General features: G+C 41.7%; 1 protein-coding gene across 13 annotated transcripts; it reads right to left on the reverse strand.

The window, feature by feature from the left end:
• Positions 1-154: 154 nt before the first annotated feature.
• On the reverse strand, positions 155-17,457 carry zmynd8 (zinc finger, MYND-type containing 8). 13 transcript variants are annotated; one of them, XM_046384624.1, is made up of 22 exons: positions 17,309-17,427; positions 14,715-14,829; positions 10,401-10,468; positions 10,023-10,168; positions 7,036-7,257; positions 6,738-6,851; positions 6,243-6,308; positions 5,944-6,036; positions 5,753-5,840; positions 5,388-5,443; positions 5,201-5,278; positions 4,965-5,080; positions 4,392-4,882; positions 4,170-4,304; positions 3,880-4,035; positions 3,091-3,624; positions 2,439-2,939; positions 1,994-2,190; positions 1,600-1,680; positions 1,412-1,490; positions 1,064-1,303; positions 155-898 (listed from the first exon to the last, which is right to left on the reverse strand). In XM_046384624.1, the coding sequence occupies exons 3-22, from the start codon at positions 10,423-10,425 to the stop codon at positions 723-725; spliced, it is 3,594 nt and encodes a 1,197-aa protein (XP_046240580.1). In that variant the 5' UTR covers positions 10,426-10,468; positions 14,715-14,829; positions 17,309-17,427; the 3' UTR covers positions 155-722. The 13 variants fall into 13 exon arrangements, with proteins under 13 accessions (XP_046240580.1, XP_046240587.1, XP_046240588.1 ...); XM_046384631.1 differs by lacking the exon at positions 14,715-14,829 and adding an exon at positions 10,284-10,316 and having other exon boundaries at positions 17,309-17,389; XM_046384632.1 differs by lacking the exons at positions 14,715-14,829; positions 17,309-17,427 and adding exons at positions 10,284-10,316; positions 15,686-15,701.
• Positions 17,458-18,914: the final 1,457 nt, after the last annotated feature.

An 18,914-nucleotide genomic window follows, 5' to 3' on the forward strand; every position in this document is an offset into this window, starting at 1 on the left:
AATGGTACCACTACTTGTGACCAACAATTTTTCACGACTGTATTCAGAGTTTGAAATTCATATATTAAATTTTCTGTTTAAACTTATGTATTTACACTACCTGTAGCTGAAACTATACTAATTGACTGCAGACTCAATTTAACAATAAAACAACTTGTTTAAAATGCTTGTATTTGTTATTTTCTTTGCAGTATACAGCAGGCAACATTAGAATAACAAATAAATTAACACAGAATACAAAATAAGTAATTTACAGACATTTCTGTCAACAGTCCTCTAACCTAATGCTGAGGTGGTCCATGAACATGGTTTACATTTTAGCAGTCTTAAACTGTTTTAATTGTTGTCCTTTACACTATGTGTATGTTTTGTGACACTCAGGCATGCTCTTAAAGTCTTTATACTGACAGCTCTCTATAGACTGTGTAAGAGTGCATGAATATGCAGTATATATATATTTTTTAAACTGCCCCCTCTAGTGGTTACTATCTGCTGTCAGTGTTGTTTCCACATTTAAAATGCTTCAAAGACCACTGTGCACTGGGGGGGGGGGGGGGGGGGGGGGGGGGGGGGCAGTATCTAAGCCCTGAAAGGCAAACAAAAATATATAAATAAAAAAGTATCTAGATTGCTCCCTTAACAGCTGAACAATTTACATGAACATATCCAAGTAGTGAAAAAAAACATCTATACATTTAAATTTTCAAGTACGGTCAGCTCCATTAGGACAAAGTGACGGCAACGTTATCAGTGCTCTTCTCCATTTCACAGTCTTTGTCTGATGGCGCAGAGACAGGTGTGTCTCTGAGAGAGTTAGGGCCACTGGTGGTTTGCCCTAAACTTTTGTTTGGGAGGTCCGCTGTCGACTCAGCTTCAGGCTCTGGCTGCGGGGCTGTGGCTACAAATAGACCAAAAGTGAAAAAATACATTACATCTCTGAAAATGTCAATATTAACATGGATAGTTGATTTTGAAGATCTGACTTACAGACAGGGTAAAGAGCTGCCATTAGCAAAAACATTATGTGAATCAACAGCAGGTTGGTACTGACACATCCTAATACCTGACTGAGTGCAGGACTTCATGTGCTCTGGCCAGTGGGCTTGCTGACAGGGGTAATCACAGTAGCTGGTGTTCCAGCAGCAATAGAAGATGGCCTCTTTCCTGCAGTTTGCACACCATTGTTTCTTCTTTGTCTCATCCACTGCTTGCTGCTTTTCCAGCTCCATCTGCTTCTTCACCTCGGACACCAACCTCTCTCTTTCCTGTTCCAGACTTTGCCTCATCTCTGCCATTGTAAGCTCTACATTGAAATACACAAAACAAGATCAAAAACGAGGAAAACTCATTACTCAGTTTTGGGGAAAGAAGACTACATGCATTGTATTTTGCTGATCGATTAAGTTCTCACCAAGATTGTGCTTCATTTCTGACAACTCTTGTTGATGCAGCCACTGTAATTTTTCTATTTCAATTCTCAGCCGTCTGATCTGAATTAGAAACCCACGGCCACGTTTGGGTAAGTAAGGGGTCACACGCAAAACCAGTGTTATGATCTGAATAGTACTCATTGTCTAAAGGGCCAGAGCAAATACTCACCTCTGCTATTGTATTTCCTGATGTACTCTTAGAAAGATCATTGTAGATTTCAGTCATTGTACCTTTGATTGCATCCATTATCTAACAAAAAAAAAGAGCAGACCATAGATGGATTGATCAGAGTGACATATGAACCGCAAACACCAAACTATTTTTTTTGCCATCTTCAACTCTCATGTAATAGTAAATATTTGGAAACCTATCAGGAATTGATCTCTTCTGTGTGGCAGTATTAGACACCAAACATTTGTACATTTCCTCTCACAAATAAAACAAATTTGTTCTCAGGGTTTGTTTTCATCTAGGTCATTTAACCTGTGACTGATCTGTCAGTACTGAGGTCTAGCGATCCTCGCACCATAAACAGCAAATGTGAACGAAACATTACACTAACTTTATTTGTGTACTTGGCAATGTCTGCAGCCACATCTGCTGAGGCAGTGGGAATATACAGGTCAGTTTCCACCGGTGAAGATGAAGCAGCTGTGCCCAAGCTTGACGCTGCCATCATGGCAACCGAAGCTGGACTACTGGATACCAGGGTGACCGCTGACGTGGATGTGGTGAGTGTGGTGTCTTTTTGTTGAACAGCTAGAATAAAAAAAACACTAATAAGACACATCACCATGGACAAGCTGATTATGAAATGTTTAGCAAGCATGTGTGTTGTTGTAAAGGGGAAACTGTAATATTCCAACTGATGATTTCTTTAGCATATACAGTATATATGTCAAACATTTTTATGATACATTTTTAATCACATTTACATGGAGGAATGTTGATATATACTGGCCTACACACTGTGTAAAGTCATACTTGAATACTGTCATGTTTTCTACCTTTAACAGCCTGTCTGGTCTGATAGCGTGTACTTTGTGAAGCCTGCTGTGCTGACGAGGAGGATACCGCTGTCAAGCCATTCCCAGCAGTCTGTGTCTGGGTCAACACTTGAGCTTGGCCTTGCCTGGGAGACGACGCCTGCATCTGTGTGGTTGCGCCAGGTTGCTGGTTCTTCTGCACGTGCCACTTCTGAGAGGAGGCCTGAAATTTGGCAGTGGGATTGTATACCACAGCTCTCTGCACCACTGGTACCGTCTCTCTGGGCAGCAGGGGCCGCTGTTTCTTCAACGCTGGTGTGGCAGCCGCTGAGGGGGAGGAGGAAGAGGGGGGTGTTGTGGTCGCACTGGACACGGTTGTAAGGCTTATGGTTGCAGGAGAAGGAGTAGTGAATGAGATCATGGTGACAGGAATGGCCATAGGGGACTGTGTGGAAACACTGGAGGGTGTGGAAGGAGCTGTACTGTTTTGAGACGGAAGTGTCGGTGGGGTCAGGGCTTTACCTGCAAGGGTAAGAACTTATGTTGTTTACCAGTTCCACTTTTGCAAAACTGCCTATTTTTCGACATGGCTTTAATGTTAAAAATGGACACTGAATTCAGTGTATGTTTGATTACTTCTCGTGGGACCAGCAGAACAAAGTACAACTCTCACCTTCAGGTTTACCAGCAGATGACTCTTTAACAGTGGTGTTGTCTTTCCTGCTCCTCTTCCTGTCCTTGCCTCCCTGTTCCTCTCCAAGGTCAATAACCAGCTCTCTCTCTGAGTCAGAATCCTCCACTGGAATAGACTGCTTTGCGTCCTCTTTCACCTGAGACTTCTCTCTGGGACCAGGTGATGCTGGAGGTGCTTTGGACTTCTCTTGGCTCTCTTTTTCTGAATCTGTGCTTGTTTTCTCTTTAGTTGGAACCTCTGATGCCGTTGCAGCGGCGTCACCTGTTGTAGACTTGGATCCCATGAGCGTATCAGCTTTACTCTCCTTATCTTGGCACGGGGAAGGTTGGTCTTTCACTTTACTTTTGGTAGGCTCCTTCAGGGCTTCATCACTGGTTGCTGCATCCTGACTGTCCCTGGTCTTTTGCTCGTCATCACTGCCATACTCACTGTCACTGGTGTCAGATTTATCAGAGTCTTCTGAGTCACTGCGTTCCTCACCTTTATAAACATCAATAGAAATCTCATCGATACCTGCAAAACAGAGGAATAGGAAGAGTAAGACAACCCTATTCAGTATGTTACAAGCTTCGGCTACAGTGGAGCAAGCACAAGCAAACTCCTGAATCAAAATTATTACCGCACCGCAACACCACATCATATTCAAAGTCACATCTCCAAAATGTGTTGTGCAAAACAACTTTTCTATTCAGGAAATGATTCTGCAGACTATCAACAACAGAAATACTTAGGAAACATTTAGTTCTGTTCTGCGTGAACTCTACTAACCCAGCTGTGCCTTGCAGCTCTCAATGGTTTTGTCCAAGTTCAGCTGGAAACGGCTTTTGATCTGTCTTTTTGGAGAGGTGAGAACCGGTGTGGCTCCTTGTTTCTGCTGAACAGTTTCACTGAGCTCCTTTAGGTCCATTTCTGCTTTACTCCGATCTGGAAGAATACAAACAAACAGAATTCAAAACAACAATATCTTCAATGTCCAAAAGTGACCGGTACTTGCTGACAAAGAAGGGACATCATTTAACACTTCCATGCACATTACATAATTGGTATTAAAAATTCACCAAGATTGAGATTCAGAATGCTTCCAGTAGGTGGTGTCTTCTCCTGCTTGGGGATGCTAGGAGCTTGAGAATGGAATGGTTTAGGGCTGTCCAAGGAACCGCCTGCTGGACCAGGTCGAGGATGGGCAGGTGATGCTGTTCAGAGATATTTACTGTTACAACATGCGTGCTCGATAGATAAAACATACTTGTTGATATACTAAAATGCACCTGGTGAAATACCTGTGCAGTCCATGGACTCTTCTCCCGCACTGTACTGGTTGTTTGATGCTTTTGTCTGGGACTTGTCAGCCGTCTCCTGTTCCCCATCCGAACCTGTATGGGCAGAGGAGTTGGTGCTCATGGGGGAGCGAGGCATGTCACTGAGGGGGAGCCGCCGGCCTGTTGTGCTCCCAGCAGCAGACAATATGGTCCTGGCCAAAGGGATCTTGGGTGATGCCGTCATATCAAAGCTCAGCTTGATCTTCTCCTGTTTCTCAGGTTTGATGGGGGTGGATGAGGGATTTGAGGGATCCAGCAGCATCTGGAAATTGTTGTCAGGAGTATAGGGTGTCCTGAAGGGAGCATAGTTAAAGACTCCAAACTTCTTCCTCATGTTCTCCACGTAGACCTCCATCTCTTGCATGGCACTGTTGAAGATGCTTTTGGTCTTCTTCACAGAGAATGGAATCTCTTTGGACATAAGGTAGCAATTGTTTAAAGGAACCCAAGCCCTGAAGGATAAAGATTCACATCATAAACAAACCCAGACATGTGCCTCATATTCTAAGGAAGTGAAGCACAAAGGGCTGATACCTGTCATGCTGACCAAAAAAGCGAGCATCCACCTGTCCATCTTTGTCCCGCAGAGCTTTAGCAGGCCAGAATGGAAATCCTTTCAGTTTGGCCCACACCAGAGGGTGCGGGTTACTCTGCAGACATACAGTAAAACACTGGAACTAAGTGGTGGTATTCCAGTGATCTATATTTGACTGAGTAAACAATCTGGTGGAATCATCATCAGAAACTTCCAAGTTACTCAACTAGCTTACACAAGGCTCACAGAACCAGTTGTCTCTCTTTTGGCAAGCAGACAGATAACACTCAGGACAAACTTCAATCTCGTTCATCTGAAATTAAAGAATCAAAGGACATATGAGTTTCTGATGTCAACAAATCAAATGCAGCTCAACTCCCAAAAAAAACAACAAAAAAAAACTTCTGAGCCAAACCACATACCTCGTGCTCACAGATTTTTACTATCACTTTAGCAGTTGCTGTGAGTTTGTGATTGCCTGAAAGAAGAACATCTGTGTTCATTTAAATACACACCAGACAGGATGATTCAGTATTGTCATTGATCACCTTTCCGTAGCATTGTATTGTTATGACTTTTTTACAAACTTTGGTTATCCAAAATATTCTGAGCAAAAAGTAATTAAAAACTAACTGAGCTACTGACAACTGACATATATCAATAGTGAAACACAGCTGATTTCCACTGAACATAAATCAGTTTTTATAATGACATATTGAATACATTCAGATGAAAAGAATGATAATGATTTAACCTGTGTTACCTAACTCATCTTAACAAAACATACCTCCATTGTATATAATACAGTTGTGCAAAATCCATTTTGCATCTGCCAAAAATGCCTCTGTGCAGCCATATGTTTTCTTTTTAATATTCTGTGGTGCAAAGAGGAAATATGGTGTGAGACCGACAAACTTTGTTAACATTTCATGTTCATGAGTCATGTTATTAGGGAAAATACAACAGCTTGTAGTTCACCTTTTCTAGTGTGCAAAGATCCATGGGGTGAAAAATGTACTCTGCGTAATCCGGATGCTGTTCAAGAGAGACGGGTTTCTGGAAGGGTTCAGTCTATAAAATTGAGAAGACAGAGAAGAAAAGTGAAGGTAGACAAACTCTCAGGCCGAACCTACTGCACAACCTTCCCCTCTACGGCACATGAACATGCTACCACCATGCTACTACTAAATGCTCTAGAAGTCGCTTTAAAACAAAAGGAGGAAAACCAGTGGAGGAAGAAATCATGACGGGGTCTTGTTAGTGGTGTAATTGATTACCCAATTAAAAGTCTTTCTCTGCGTGGAAGCTGCATGGGGGGAGCGAGATGACAAGCGGGGATGATCCTGAAAGAGAGTGAGAGGGGCAGCTGTATCCTTACCACCAGCTAGTATGTTTACCTTCATGGTTTCCAGCCATGACAGGCCCATTATAGTACAATGACTATGATTGTTAGTTCTGCTATTAGAAATCATTTGCACATGCAAATCAATAATATATCATGCTGGACTGAGATGCGGACAGGTAGAACTTCGGGGTGCAGATCTTAACATCTGACACAGCTGTTGGGAATATGATGACCAGAAAAAAGCGTGTCTTCTGGTTGCATAAGCAAGATAAAAATTAAGATAAGACAGAAAAAAATACATGCCAATATCCAAGTGAAATAAAAATGACAGAGTACCTCATCTGTAATTAGGCTGTTTGCCTCAACTCAATATAATGAGTTCGGTAGCATGAAATCCCTAAAAAGACAAAGGGACCTGAATACTTACACCTGGCTGTTTCATCTTCTGAAGGGCAAACTTTAGTAGGTAAGACAGCTGGTCTATAGTTAGCATCATCATGGCTTTGCTCTGAGTCTCTATACACTCAGCAACTGTTATTTTCTGGAAGACATCAAGAGAAATATAGTTGCACAGAATGAATATAGGCTCAATAAGTTGTAATCACTCCTGCCCAAATTCATTCAGAGATGTCCTCCGTAATTAAATTAATTCTACAGGTTTTAACCACAGCCTTTGAAATACGGTTTACAACACCCATGCACTATGCACATTCCTGGGTGAGTACCTCACACTCCGGACAGAACCAGTCGCCCTCTGGCTCGGCTGGTAGTTTGAGGCACTTGGCGTGGTACACCCTGGGGCAGAGCTCACAGCAGAGCACCTGGCCCTCGCGGTGGCACAGCCAGCAGTAGAAGTCATTCCTGCCGTCCTGCGGTACAACATCAACAGGGTCTGTGGTGAGTGCTGGCTGCTTCACATAGTAAAAGGGACCATGTCTTAGTTCTGACTGGAATGCAGGCAGAAAAAACACAAAGTTGGGGAAGGTCAAAATCAGGCCAGAGATTAGAGAAGCCAAGCAGACATGCACACCATCAACAAAAGACACACTAAAGTCCAAAACACAGCCTTCTGTGAGCCCTGATAAGCACGAGTTTTACATAGTAACAGTGCTTGATGAAATGAGAGATTTAAAAGTCAAGATAACTTTTCATTGTGATGGCAATGGCCTCAACATGGATATACATCATTTGAAGTCAGGTGCTCAGTTCTCTGTTTCAAGTCTGTATTTTAGAATACAAAAATCACTACAGTGCAAAAGGGTAAACAGTGTGAACGGTCTCAATTAAATCAGCAAAAGTTTGAATACTTACAGTGGCTACAAATGATTTACAAAGGTCAACCAAATGTGCCAAGTGTAAGACACTAGCAATCATTTACCCACTCAACTGGTGCATTTGTGAACTGTTCTAAACACAAAGGCAATAAAACTTGCACACAAAAAAAGTTAAGTAGCTACAAATAATCATATTACTTTTTCAGATTACCGAGAATTTACCAAAACAGTGGCAACTCAAACAACAGTTGTTAAAATTAGAGCATTTAATAAGAACTCCATATTGGAACAGAGTATAAAGCAATGGAAGCCCTAATGCTAAGATCTGAGCTGTTGTTAAAATTGCTGACATTAATAGTATCCAAAGAGAATGAATTTCAATTAATGAAAGTCACCAATATTTATTCATATTAAAAGCAGAACAATTAACCAGTTTGGCTGGTTAATCAAGGCCAACAGGAAGTTTTACAAACATCAGGGCAGAAGTCAAAGACTGACTTCAATTCTGATGGAGTTGATTTTTTTTTTTTTTTGCAGGGGCTGAGGGGTTATACCAGTCGCTATATCATACACTATAAAGACAAAAGTACTCAGACACACCTCTTTATGGGGCTGTTTTTGTGGCAACAGTTTGGGGAAGGCCCTTTTTTATTCCAGCATGACTGTGCCCCAGTGCACAAAGCAAAGTCCATAAAGACATGGTTAAATATGTTTTGGTGTAGAACAACTTGACTGGCCCAGACAGAGCCCTGACCTCAACCCCATCCAACACCTTTGGGATGAAGTCGAACAGAGATTGTAAGACAGGCCTGTTCATCCAACATCAGTGTCTGACCTCACAAATACTCTACTGCATGAATGGGCAAAAATTCCCACAGAAACACTCCAAATTTTGTGGAAAGCCTTCCCAGAAGAGTGGAAGCTGTTACAGGTGCAAAGTTGCCTGTGTGTTTAGAACGCAATGTCAAAGTCTCTGTTGGTGTAATGTTTGGGTGTCCCAATACTTTTGTCTATATATTGAATTTACAGCTCAGTTTATTTTTTTTCCTCCATTTGATGTTTGTCATATCACATTTGTCCTTTCATTTATTTGGGTAGCGGGCCTTAGAAATTTCAGAAATTGCATTCAACCAATCAAGTGTAGACATGCAGAGTAGCAGGGTAACTCAAGATATACTGTAATAATATTTGGCTCATGATCAACATTGACTCAAACCTATAACCGATGGCTGCAATTAAAGAGTATGTATCACAATGCAAAGAGTTTGAGGTACCTGAAAACATGGGTCATTATTGAAACATCAATCTCACAGAGGTCTGAATCACCAAACAGCAGAACAGATCAGAGCTTAACTGTCTATAAAAATGAAAGCAATACCTCCACCTCAGTGTCACTGATGCTAGTTTGGTAATAATAAGAAGCAGGACACAACATCACTCTGTCACAACTCTAGTGCAAATTCTAGAGTACTGGTCAAGACTAAGGGCAAAAGAGTCTAATTAAAGAATATAAAAGTTTGTTCTGTAAAAGTCAGCATCTGACTTTTTAAACTAATTAAAATAATTAATATTTGAATTAAAAGAAACTTCACCCCTCCCAACTTTAGCGGAGCTGCTAATTGACCAACAGTTCATGTTGTGGTTATGTACTGGGCAGCTTCCAGGTATGGATGACTGTTACTGTTTGTACTATGTGTTGACTGGAGCAGGGCGTTTCCTGCAAAAGAGTAAAGTGAACCTACCCTGAATAAATACAGGCCTTAAAATATTGACAGAATATGATGCACTGATCACGACCAACCACTTCTTCCCACAGCAAAAAACACTGTTTAATCAAAAGTATCTTGTGATCATTTTTAATTTTGTTGCTGAATATGGTAGTTATATGGATAATAATATACAATAAAATCAGAGTGGTTTAAAGTGATTCTAAAAGTATCCTCATGCCTCCAAGATATCCTTGTTTCGGACAAGACAACGTTCACTGTGGTATACAACAAACTACGTCCTTATCTGCTCAGAACACAAGCAGCATGACACAACGTAGACAAAACAAGAAATAACAGTTAAATAATTCATGGTAATTAATGTGAACTCAGTTGTAACTGATTCGATCCAATTCGCTGAAAAGGTTTGAAAGAACAATATGAATATCTAATTTAAGTTAATTAATTTTGGATTTTTTCAGTAAAGTTCCTTGTTTGAGGATGACAGCAGATGTTTCGGACCTTCAGCAAGTAAAACCATAACTATAAGGAGCCAGTTCTGTTTTGAATAACGTGGGTGAACTAACGCTTGAAGGCAATTGTATAAACTATAAATTTTAGGTTTATTCAAATCTTTCACTAAAGATGATTAAATTTCTCAGAAGCTGTTGTCTCGAGTGGATCAGTTTGGGGGTTACGACTGTTTAAATCCAAGTTTTGGATGACTGTTACCTGGTCCTTGCTGCTGCTAAGAGCACCTGGTTTCTTCTTCTTTTTCATTGGACAGGGGGAGGTTTCAGCAGATGAGTGACCATTTGATGAGTGAGAAGGACTTGGCATCTTTCGTTTTTGGGTCATCCGCTCTGCTGACCCCGTGTCTGAAATTGCACACGAAAGATCAAAGATTACACAAACCATGAAGGGTACATTGATGGCTTCCTTTAAGCAGGAAAAAGTACCAGAAATGACACACCAGAGTTTTTCTGAACTCACACAGTCAGCTGAAGGCAGTTTACACCTCACTGCCTAAAGTACAGAAATAGACATAGAAATAGAGCTTTGCAGGTTTATTTTAAAACAAACTTCAACTTCAATGCAGTATGTTCTTACCTTTGGACCGTGTTGAGATCTCCATTCCTTCTGCTGTATTCTCAGTTTTTCCCTCGACCTCTGCCACGCTGATATAGAAAACAGCATCATCAGAGGTTTGTCAGACAAACATAACCTACAGCTGAAGATTCCTCATATCTATTATTTATGCTATTATCATTAAGTTTAAAAAGTTATTTGAAATTATGCCTGAGAACAGCATCTTCTTTAGAGGTTCATAATAGCCGGAGCATCCTTGCGGCCAAGGGGTTTAACGTGTTGGGTCCTGATTTCCTGTCAGTTCTTTACTGTACTCCATCCTTCCATCCATTCACTCATGCATCCACCCATCAATTTTCTTCTGCATATCCTAAGTCAGGTCACAGTGGCAGCAGACTAAGCACGGTATTCCAGACTTATCTCTCCCTTGCAACATTTTCCAGCACCTCCTGGGGGGATACCAAGGTGCTCCCAGGCCAGATGGGATATGTAATCCCTCCTGCAAGTTCACCACAAGGTCTCCTCCCAGTTGGTCGCGCCCAGAAAACCTACAGAGGGAAGCCCCTTGGAGGCACCCTAATCAGATGCCTGAACCACCTCAACTGGTGGTTCTCCTTTCGGTGAAAAGGAGCAGAGACTCTACTCAGAGATCCCTTCAGGTGTCCAAGCTCCTCAAGCTATCTCTAAGGCTGAGTCCAGTCACAGTTACCATTTCTGAGAAAACTCATGTCAACCTGTGGGCAGTCGTGGATCAGCGGTTAGGGTGTCGGACACGTAACCGGTGGATCGCTGGTTCGATTCCCCGTACCGGTGTCCATGTCTGAGGTACCCTTGAGCAAGGTACCTAACCCCCACTGCTCCCCGGGCGCTGCACGCGGTCGCCCACTGCCCCGGGTTTGCTGTGTGTGTATGCACGTCACTTGGGTGGGTTAAATGCAGAGAACAAATTTCGTTGGAGTGAGTTCCCTCCAATGACAAAATATGTCACTTTCAACCTGTGCATCAACAGCCTCATTCTGTTGGTCACTACCAGAGCTCATGACCATAGGTGAGAGTTAAAACATCAACTGGTAAATCTGGAGCTTTGCCTTCTGGCTCCTCACCACAACGGCCTGGTGCAGCACCCGCGTTACCGCTGATGTCACACCAAACCATCTGTCCATCTTTACACAAAAATAAGCCCCAACACACCATTACCACCCGGCCTTTGACTTTATGGATATAAAATGCCATCAATTTCTCATTTTATTTGACATCTATGTGAAATCTTGTCATATTGAGTATATGAATTATCAATTTATGGCCAAAAATGTTTTGTGAGGTTACAGTGACCTTTGACCACCAAATCCTAATCAGTTCAGAAATTCCCTCAAGACAATTCTAAGATATTGCTTTCACTAGAATGCAACTAATAGTCAGATGGACAAACAACTTGAAAACATATGCCCTCCTGCCACTGCACACTATGATGTTTATAGAAAACGGTGTCCTTAGGGCATGCAGTATAATCATTATTCTAGTTTATTAGCCTAGCAAGCTAAACTGCCCTTGAAGGCCAACTGAAAGAAACAAGGACATGATTCTGGGATTCCACCATGACCGTGTGCAGTTGACAAAACATCTGTTTTCTACCTTATGCTGAAGGTTACATAATTTCAATAAATCTTCTAAACAATTAAATAAACTGCCGCATGAAAACAAACAGACCTCTGGAAACGGTCTCATGTATGGTATAGAATAATTAACAAAATTTAATTGCTACTATCATGACTGAAAATAGTCATATAGCAATTAAATCATACAACGCATCAACAGCGGAAAGACACATGCAAAAAATCACATTAAGATCTAAGGCAGAATTAGACCACAACAAAAATTAACCAATACTGAAGGCAAGGTAGCTGTACAGGGCCAGTCTAGAATTATAAATAGCAGGCACCTTTTCCATTGACCACAGCTCTATAAATAGTAAATATGAAAACACAGAACAGCAGAATCTGGAACTCCTGACATCCAACATGTGAAAAGCAGGTAATCAGACTTCCCTGCTGTTTGAAACAATCGCATAATATCCATTAATCAAGTGACCTAATAACAGAAAGCATGTCAGAATAGATTGCATAATCACAGTTCAGCAGGGGAAAAAAATTCTTTGAAATGCAAACCACGACTAGCTGTCAACCTCCTTCTATTCAAAATCTGCTCAACAGGTTTTATTTTCAGGTTTTACCAGGTTGTAAGTATCAGTTCAACATGATTCACCTTGGTGTGCAGGCGCCCTGCTGTCGATCCTATTATTGTTGCCATTTTCTGTGATACCACAGCAGATGCATCGGCCTCACCGTTCAGATGGTTTCCATTTTGCCAATTTTTACTTTACTCACTCCTGAGGAAAACACCATTTGAACGTTTTGTGAGAAAAATAAACAGGCATTCACTAAAAAAAGATATACTGCTTCCATGTCAAAAATCTGGTTCAAAATCTAACACCTCATCCCCCCTCCTCCATCTCTAAAGAAGAATGAAATGATAGAGAGGAAGACAGCACATCTGCAGAGACAGGCAGGAGTGCCGTGAAATGGCTTAATTGGCCTCCTCAACTAACCTGTCTGGACAGCCTCAGACAGTCTAACCCATCCACATCACGTCCTGTCCAGGACAGGAAATAGAGACAAAGAGAAAGACATGGACAGGCACAAGAAGGAAAATCAATGCTGCCCACCCTGACCAAAACATTTTTAAATCAAAGACCAGAGATCACACGAAACAGCCCATTGTAAACCAATGATACAACCCTTTCCACACCCACCACTGCCATAACATCCATGCTTCAATGTAGGAAATCAACAGCATACCTTTCTCCTTTCTCACACACAGATTCTTCAGCCTATTCTTTAATCTTTTTCAATTATTGAGGCCGTTGGGGGATGAGGGAAAAGATGGGTCCAGGTTTCCCAGAAGGCCTTCTCTCCCTTCTGCTCTCTCCTGCAATTGTCAATCTTTAACCTCGGCTGCAGGCTGCCGATTGGCTTGAGCACGACACGGAGGTGCCTGATTGGGTGCTCAGCTCGGTGTGCCACACAGGCTCCCTTCTCCCCGCTCTCCTCAGCCACAGTGCTGCAATGCAGAGAGGACTTCTCCTCAGTGTGGCTAAAAAACCTCTTGAAAACAAAGCCTCTCACTTCCTTTAAACCCCATGCAGACACATACTGGCAGTGTGCCTTTTATCAGACATGTACGATGCAACTCTGCAAGCTTGACAGCGAGAGGATCAGATTCCCTCCCTCGCTGTTCTCTCAGCCAGTGTATGTGTATGGCATCCATTTTGAACACACATCCACTCCCCCCTCCTCTCCTTCTCTCTCTCTCTCTCTCTCTGACCACTGTGCGTACCACACACACAGCACGTACACACGGCACCAGTCAGATCTGCTGTAAAGGACCACATGCAGTTTATTATGTGTCCCAGCATGTTGATATGCAGCACAGGCCCTAATACTGGACACAAAGACAGAACTGAAAATGTCACAGGCCTCTCACACAGCACAGAAGGCATAACCCCCTCCCTCTATCTCCCATGCTTCTTCAACATAATGTCAGTATCTGCTTGGAGAGTCGAGTGTGAGCAACAGCATGCTGGAAAAAAAAACAATGAATAAACAACATTTTTTCCATCTTTGGGTGGAATTTATTTCCAAATATGTGGATTTCATTTAATCTAATATAGAACTTCGAACCATGGAAATACACACAATTAAAAACACACTGGTATATATACAATTCTCCACCATCCTTCAAAAAAAGGAGAAACACATGCTGGATAATGTCAAGGCCAACTACAACATCTACACAAGTCCAAAAAGGTCAACTGGTGGATATTTTAAAGTCAGACTCCAAAGTGAATAGGCCGTGAATGTTGGTTTAATGCAGGTTTAAGTGCGCACACACCAATCCTCGAAACATAGTGGAATGAAGGGATTAGACGAATTACCAAGCATCATTCACAAAACACTGGGAGGGGGATTTGCTGTTTCAATCAATACAGACTGCTCCAGAATCCTGGTCAAGCAACAATTATGTGTGCCATTATGTGTAGGCCATAGTTCCTCTGGTTATATCTGAAACAGAGCCTCGGTCAGAATTCATCCACTAAAAACACAAATCACATATTCCACCTGAAATGTTCAAATTGATGTTCAAAAATAAAATAAAAAATATTGATAAACTGACAGAAATAGATGCAATCACTGACTAAACTTAACATTTTTTCATCTGATTCATGCATACAGAAAGGCAACACCAACAACATCATATGTTAACAGAATTCAGCCTAACCTGGTCGACTTCAAAAGCAGGATTTCAAGCCTGTCTGGATGAGATGAGGTTTCTATCCAGAGCCTTTTCAGAGGAAGTCCTTCCCTTCTCCTTTCCTCCTCTCTAACTCAGTGTGCTTGGAGCAGAGGGACAGAAAGGGGAAGCTCTCTAAAATGGCTGACACTCGGCAGCAGAGAACAACACAGGGAGGCAGTGCACACTATTAGGCTCAGGCAATTCCTCCAACCCTGTGATAAATAAGCCGCTACGGCATATTTAGTCAGTAGATATTTGCCATTTTAGAAAACTGTTGAGAAGCTTACAGGATTAGGCCAGTTATAAGCATGTTTTTTATTCACCAAGTAAAAGGGGCATAATGGTGAGGTGAACTGTTTTTTGGGTGAAGTGTAAAACAGATTAGGCAACAAGACAATTTACAGTCTGCCTGTCGTTGCCATGTTAATCTTGCAAACAATTAACAACAGTGCCCTGCTGCCTTACTCTCATGCCAGTTTGAGGCCTAAATTAAACTTGCTGTGCTGTCAGTTTACCATCTGTTAATTCCTCTAGGGACTCCCCTCTGCACTCCTCCCTGTCTCTCCCATTGTGCCAGGATCACTCACCAGGCCTGCCATCTTGAAAGCATAGGCCAGGAGCAGCCACAAAAACTCAATCCTCGTTTGATCTTAACAAAAGAAAGCAGGTTTTCTCAGCCAGTATACTATGAATATACAATGGCCTTACGTTTGACCTGTGCCCCCCCTACTGTACGCCTCCAGACATCCACCCTGTTAGCAGAGGCAGACTGTTGTACTGTACCATGCTATGCTCTCCTTCCAAGCTGTACTCCAATGCTGTGGGGTGACAAATACTCTTCCCCCTCCCCCAGTCTGTCAGATAAACCTGTATTATTACTTAGGCACGGATCACACACAGTGGCTGGTGCCTTATCAACAGAGTAGTATATGTGAAAGAATGAAAATAGGGCTTACCTCTGTGGATGCATGGCTAAAAACTCTGTATTATATGTCAATGCTTATTAAAACATGGAGGACAGCCCTGTCAGCCCTCACCCTGCTCAGAGCACAGCCACGGCTCTCCAAGCTGTCCGACTCACTGCTACGATATAAGACACATCCAGACTGGCCACACACGCTGGCAAAATGTAAGGCAGCTGCTGATTGGCTAGTGCATTTCCTGGCTGCTTGTCTTTTGTTTTGCACAGGCAGGCTGAAACGGACTACTTAGAGCAAGAGGAGCTAGGCCCAGATCAAAATAACCAGCCACTGCTCAAATATCAGCTCAAATGAAGGCTGCATACAGCTGTTGTTTTTCATAAACTAACTATAAAGTAGGCCATTGGTATAGCTGTGAAGGGTAGTCAGCAGATGTGTGAATAAAACACGGGCTTGTGGCAGAGGAATTTGTCTCACTAGTCTCCACCCTCAAGATAAACCAACCATCACGGAAAAGATCAAAACTATGCTATAAATAAAAGCAACAGGTAAACAAGCACTAAGCGAAATGCACTGTTTTGTTGGCCTATAAACGTTTAACAACAATGTTAAATATGGAGGCTAAATTACTGTGCTGTGTCATTTGTCTGACACTGGCCTTTGAACCGACGTGATTACAATGTTAACAATGTGAGTCCAGATAGGCCTGTTATGCTGTTGAAGAAACAATGGCTTTCACTTTCTGTGTGTCTTTCAGTCTTGGTTTCTATCATCCTACATTGGAACATGAGTCAACAAGACATTCTCGGGTCATTTTAATGACTTGAATATAACAAAATGCATGGTACCTCACAGGACATTATGAGCACAGTTCTCCCACATCTTTTAACAGCTATGTGTAAAGTATGAATTATTATCCAAATAAACAAATTCCCATTTAGCTACAAACTCCTGGACACAGTTAGATTAACCCGCATTGGGGGATACCTCCCTGTGGTCATATGTGCCGTGTCAACTAGTTAGCTAAACTGACAGCTGATTGATTAGACATAAATTTATTAAGAAATTTTACCCCATGTAAGATCCCCCTACAAAACAGGGCTTTAAAATTAGACAAAGATATGGTCACAAGGCCACTTCCTGTCTTTGCTTATCCAGGTTTGCTTACACCTCACTGCTCGGGTTAACCAATAGGCCTTAAAGTTTCAAGGGAGTCCACATTGAAATTTAATAGCTCAGTACAAATGGTGCATTTAACGTTAACGTTAACTTTATTAAGCAGGCAAAAAGGTACACTAAAGTTTCGACATTTTGAATTGGTGGGAAACAGTAATGGAAAAGAGTAAGTAAGTAAAGGTTGTGTTAGCAAAGTACCCAAGTTTGTTGTTCCCACCGGACATGAGCCCCATGCCTACAGAGGGAAATATAAAATCCTAAGCTGGTTTTACTTTGTTTGGCCGCTAAATGACACAAAACAGACTGGGAATAAAATAATAAAATAACTGCTAACGACAAGCTTATTTTACAGGACTGGTTAGCTTTTCACACGAGTCGACTTTCATATCTTTCGCCAGGTAACTTTTGCATATCTAACTTGTAGTTGACGTTAATTTGGTAGTACACATGTTGAAGTTATATACATAATATATATTCTATCACCTTTGGTCACCGTCCCAACTGTACCGTTTGGAGTCCACGCCACAAAACACGACCAGTCTGTTTCACCAGGGCCCAAATGGTAACGAGGCCTGTCGTCCACAAGATGGCGCCCTAGCTAGACTTTCACTGTCCGGACCAATCCTTGAACAGCAGTCATGTCCCGCATTGACTTCAAGTACTTGAATATAATGCACCTAAGTGTGATTTAGGGGAATATCTTTTTCATCTGTTTTAAACAAATCTTTATTCAAGTCCATACTTCAAGACGTAAATATTCCTGGTCAACTGTCTGTGCTGTATTCTGATTAACTTGTGTCATTTATTTGAACTGCCACTGAAAAAGTTATAAAGTTAAGAGGCAGAAAGTTATGCGAAGCACTACTACAACCCATTGCTTAAGACGACTGTGATCAATTACAGGAGACTAATGAAACTTCCTTTTAATAATTTGACATGGGCCTACCATAAATATTATCAATCAAATATAAATTACACCAGCAACTGATGAGACAAATCATGTGTTTTATTGAATTTTAAGCTTGCAAAAGGAAAAAAATAATATCAAGAATGTACACAGTGCCATTGATTACACATCTATTGGATTTTATAAATGGAGATGCTTTTTGTGCTTCATTGCATCCGTGTTAAGAATTTGGGGGATGGGAATGGGCTTGGGGCAAAGAAAGGCATGTTGTTAGCTGTTTGCAGGTAAACCAATCTGAATACATTAATGATTATGGGGCTATCTCCTGTCCTTTCAAACTGTTATCTCCTGTCCTTTCAAAGTACAGAGGCCGTGGAGGGGGGGGGGTAGAGTGTCTCACACACAGTGAGGGGGGAGGTCAGTTGGCTATGTTTTGTGGGGGAAGGGGAACAAACAGAGGGCCAGTGGGCCCCTTTTTGGGTCTCCATGGAATGTAATGGAGGCTCTGTTACTCAGGCAGACATACAAACACACTAAAAACACACAAGTTCAGTTTTTTGTGATTGAATCATATCATAAACCATTAAAAATAAGTAAAAATTCTGCATAGATCTGAACTGATCCTATAAATATAATCATGTTTTGCATCAATATTGACTCATTTATTATATATGTACTAGTTGTTTAGCACTTCAAGGAGTGTTCTATTTCTTGCAAAAAAAAAGCTATGTTTGATTTTTTATTTTTCTTTTTTTGAGTTGGTATCTTAACATAAAATGCTCAGACTGTGATAATGAAATCCAACGCTTTCTCAGCAGCATAAACTGTATGGGTATTTCTGTCCTGTGTACATGTACACCCTTTAATTTTTCCACCTCAAAGTTTCCATGCTGATTGCGCAGAGAATTATGGTCAGACAGGAAAGAACAAGTAGGGAGCTAATTACCTAGATTTCAACCCACCTCTTCTCCTCCTCGCTCTCTCCTCACCCCCTGTTCTGCTGCTCTTTCTCAATCTTTGGCCCTCACTCCCTCCTCAGTAGTAAAAAATCAAAACTAGTGTGCCTGAGAAATCACCATGGAGACACTTTCTTCCATCCTCTGTGGAAACTCAGGGGCCATGTTACCTCCACACTCACTCCATCTGACTGACACCATACCCAGAATCTGTGAGGCATCCGGC

This window comes from Scatophagus argus, chromosome 3, assembly GCF_020382885.2.
Source record: "Scatophagus argus isolate fScaArg1 chromosome 3, fScaArg1.pri, whole genome shotgun sequence".
Lineage (NCBI taxonomy): Eukaryota > Metazoa > Chordata > Actinopteri > Scatophagidae > Scatophagus > Scatophagus argus.

Excerpts from the sequence above, each read along its gene's own strand:
- zmynd8 (XM_046384622.1), bottom strand. Across the intron at positions 5,841-5,943 it reads ATCTTTGCACACTAGAAAAG|AATATTAAAAAGAAAACATA; the intron begins GTGAACTACAAG and ends TTTGCACCACAG. Across the intron at positions 4,036-4,169 it reads CATTCTGAATCTCAATCTTG|ATCGGAGTAAAGCAGAAATG; the intron begins GTGAATTTTTAA and ends GTATTCTTCCAG.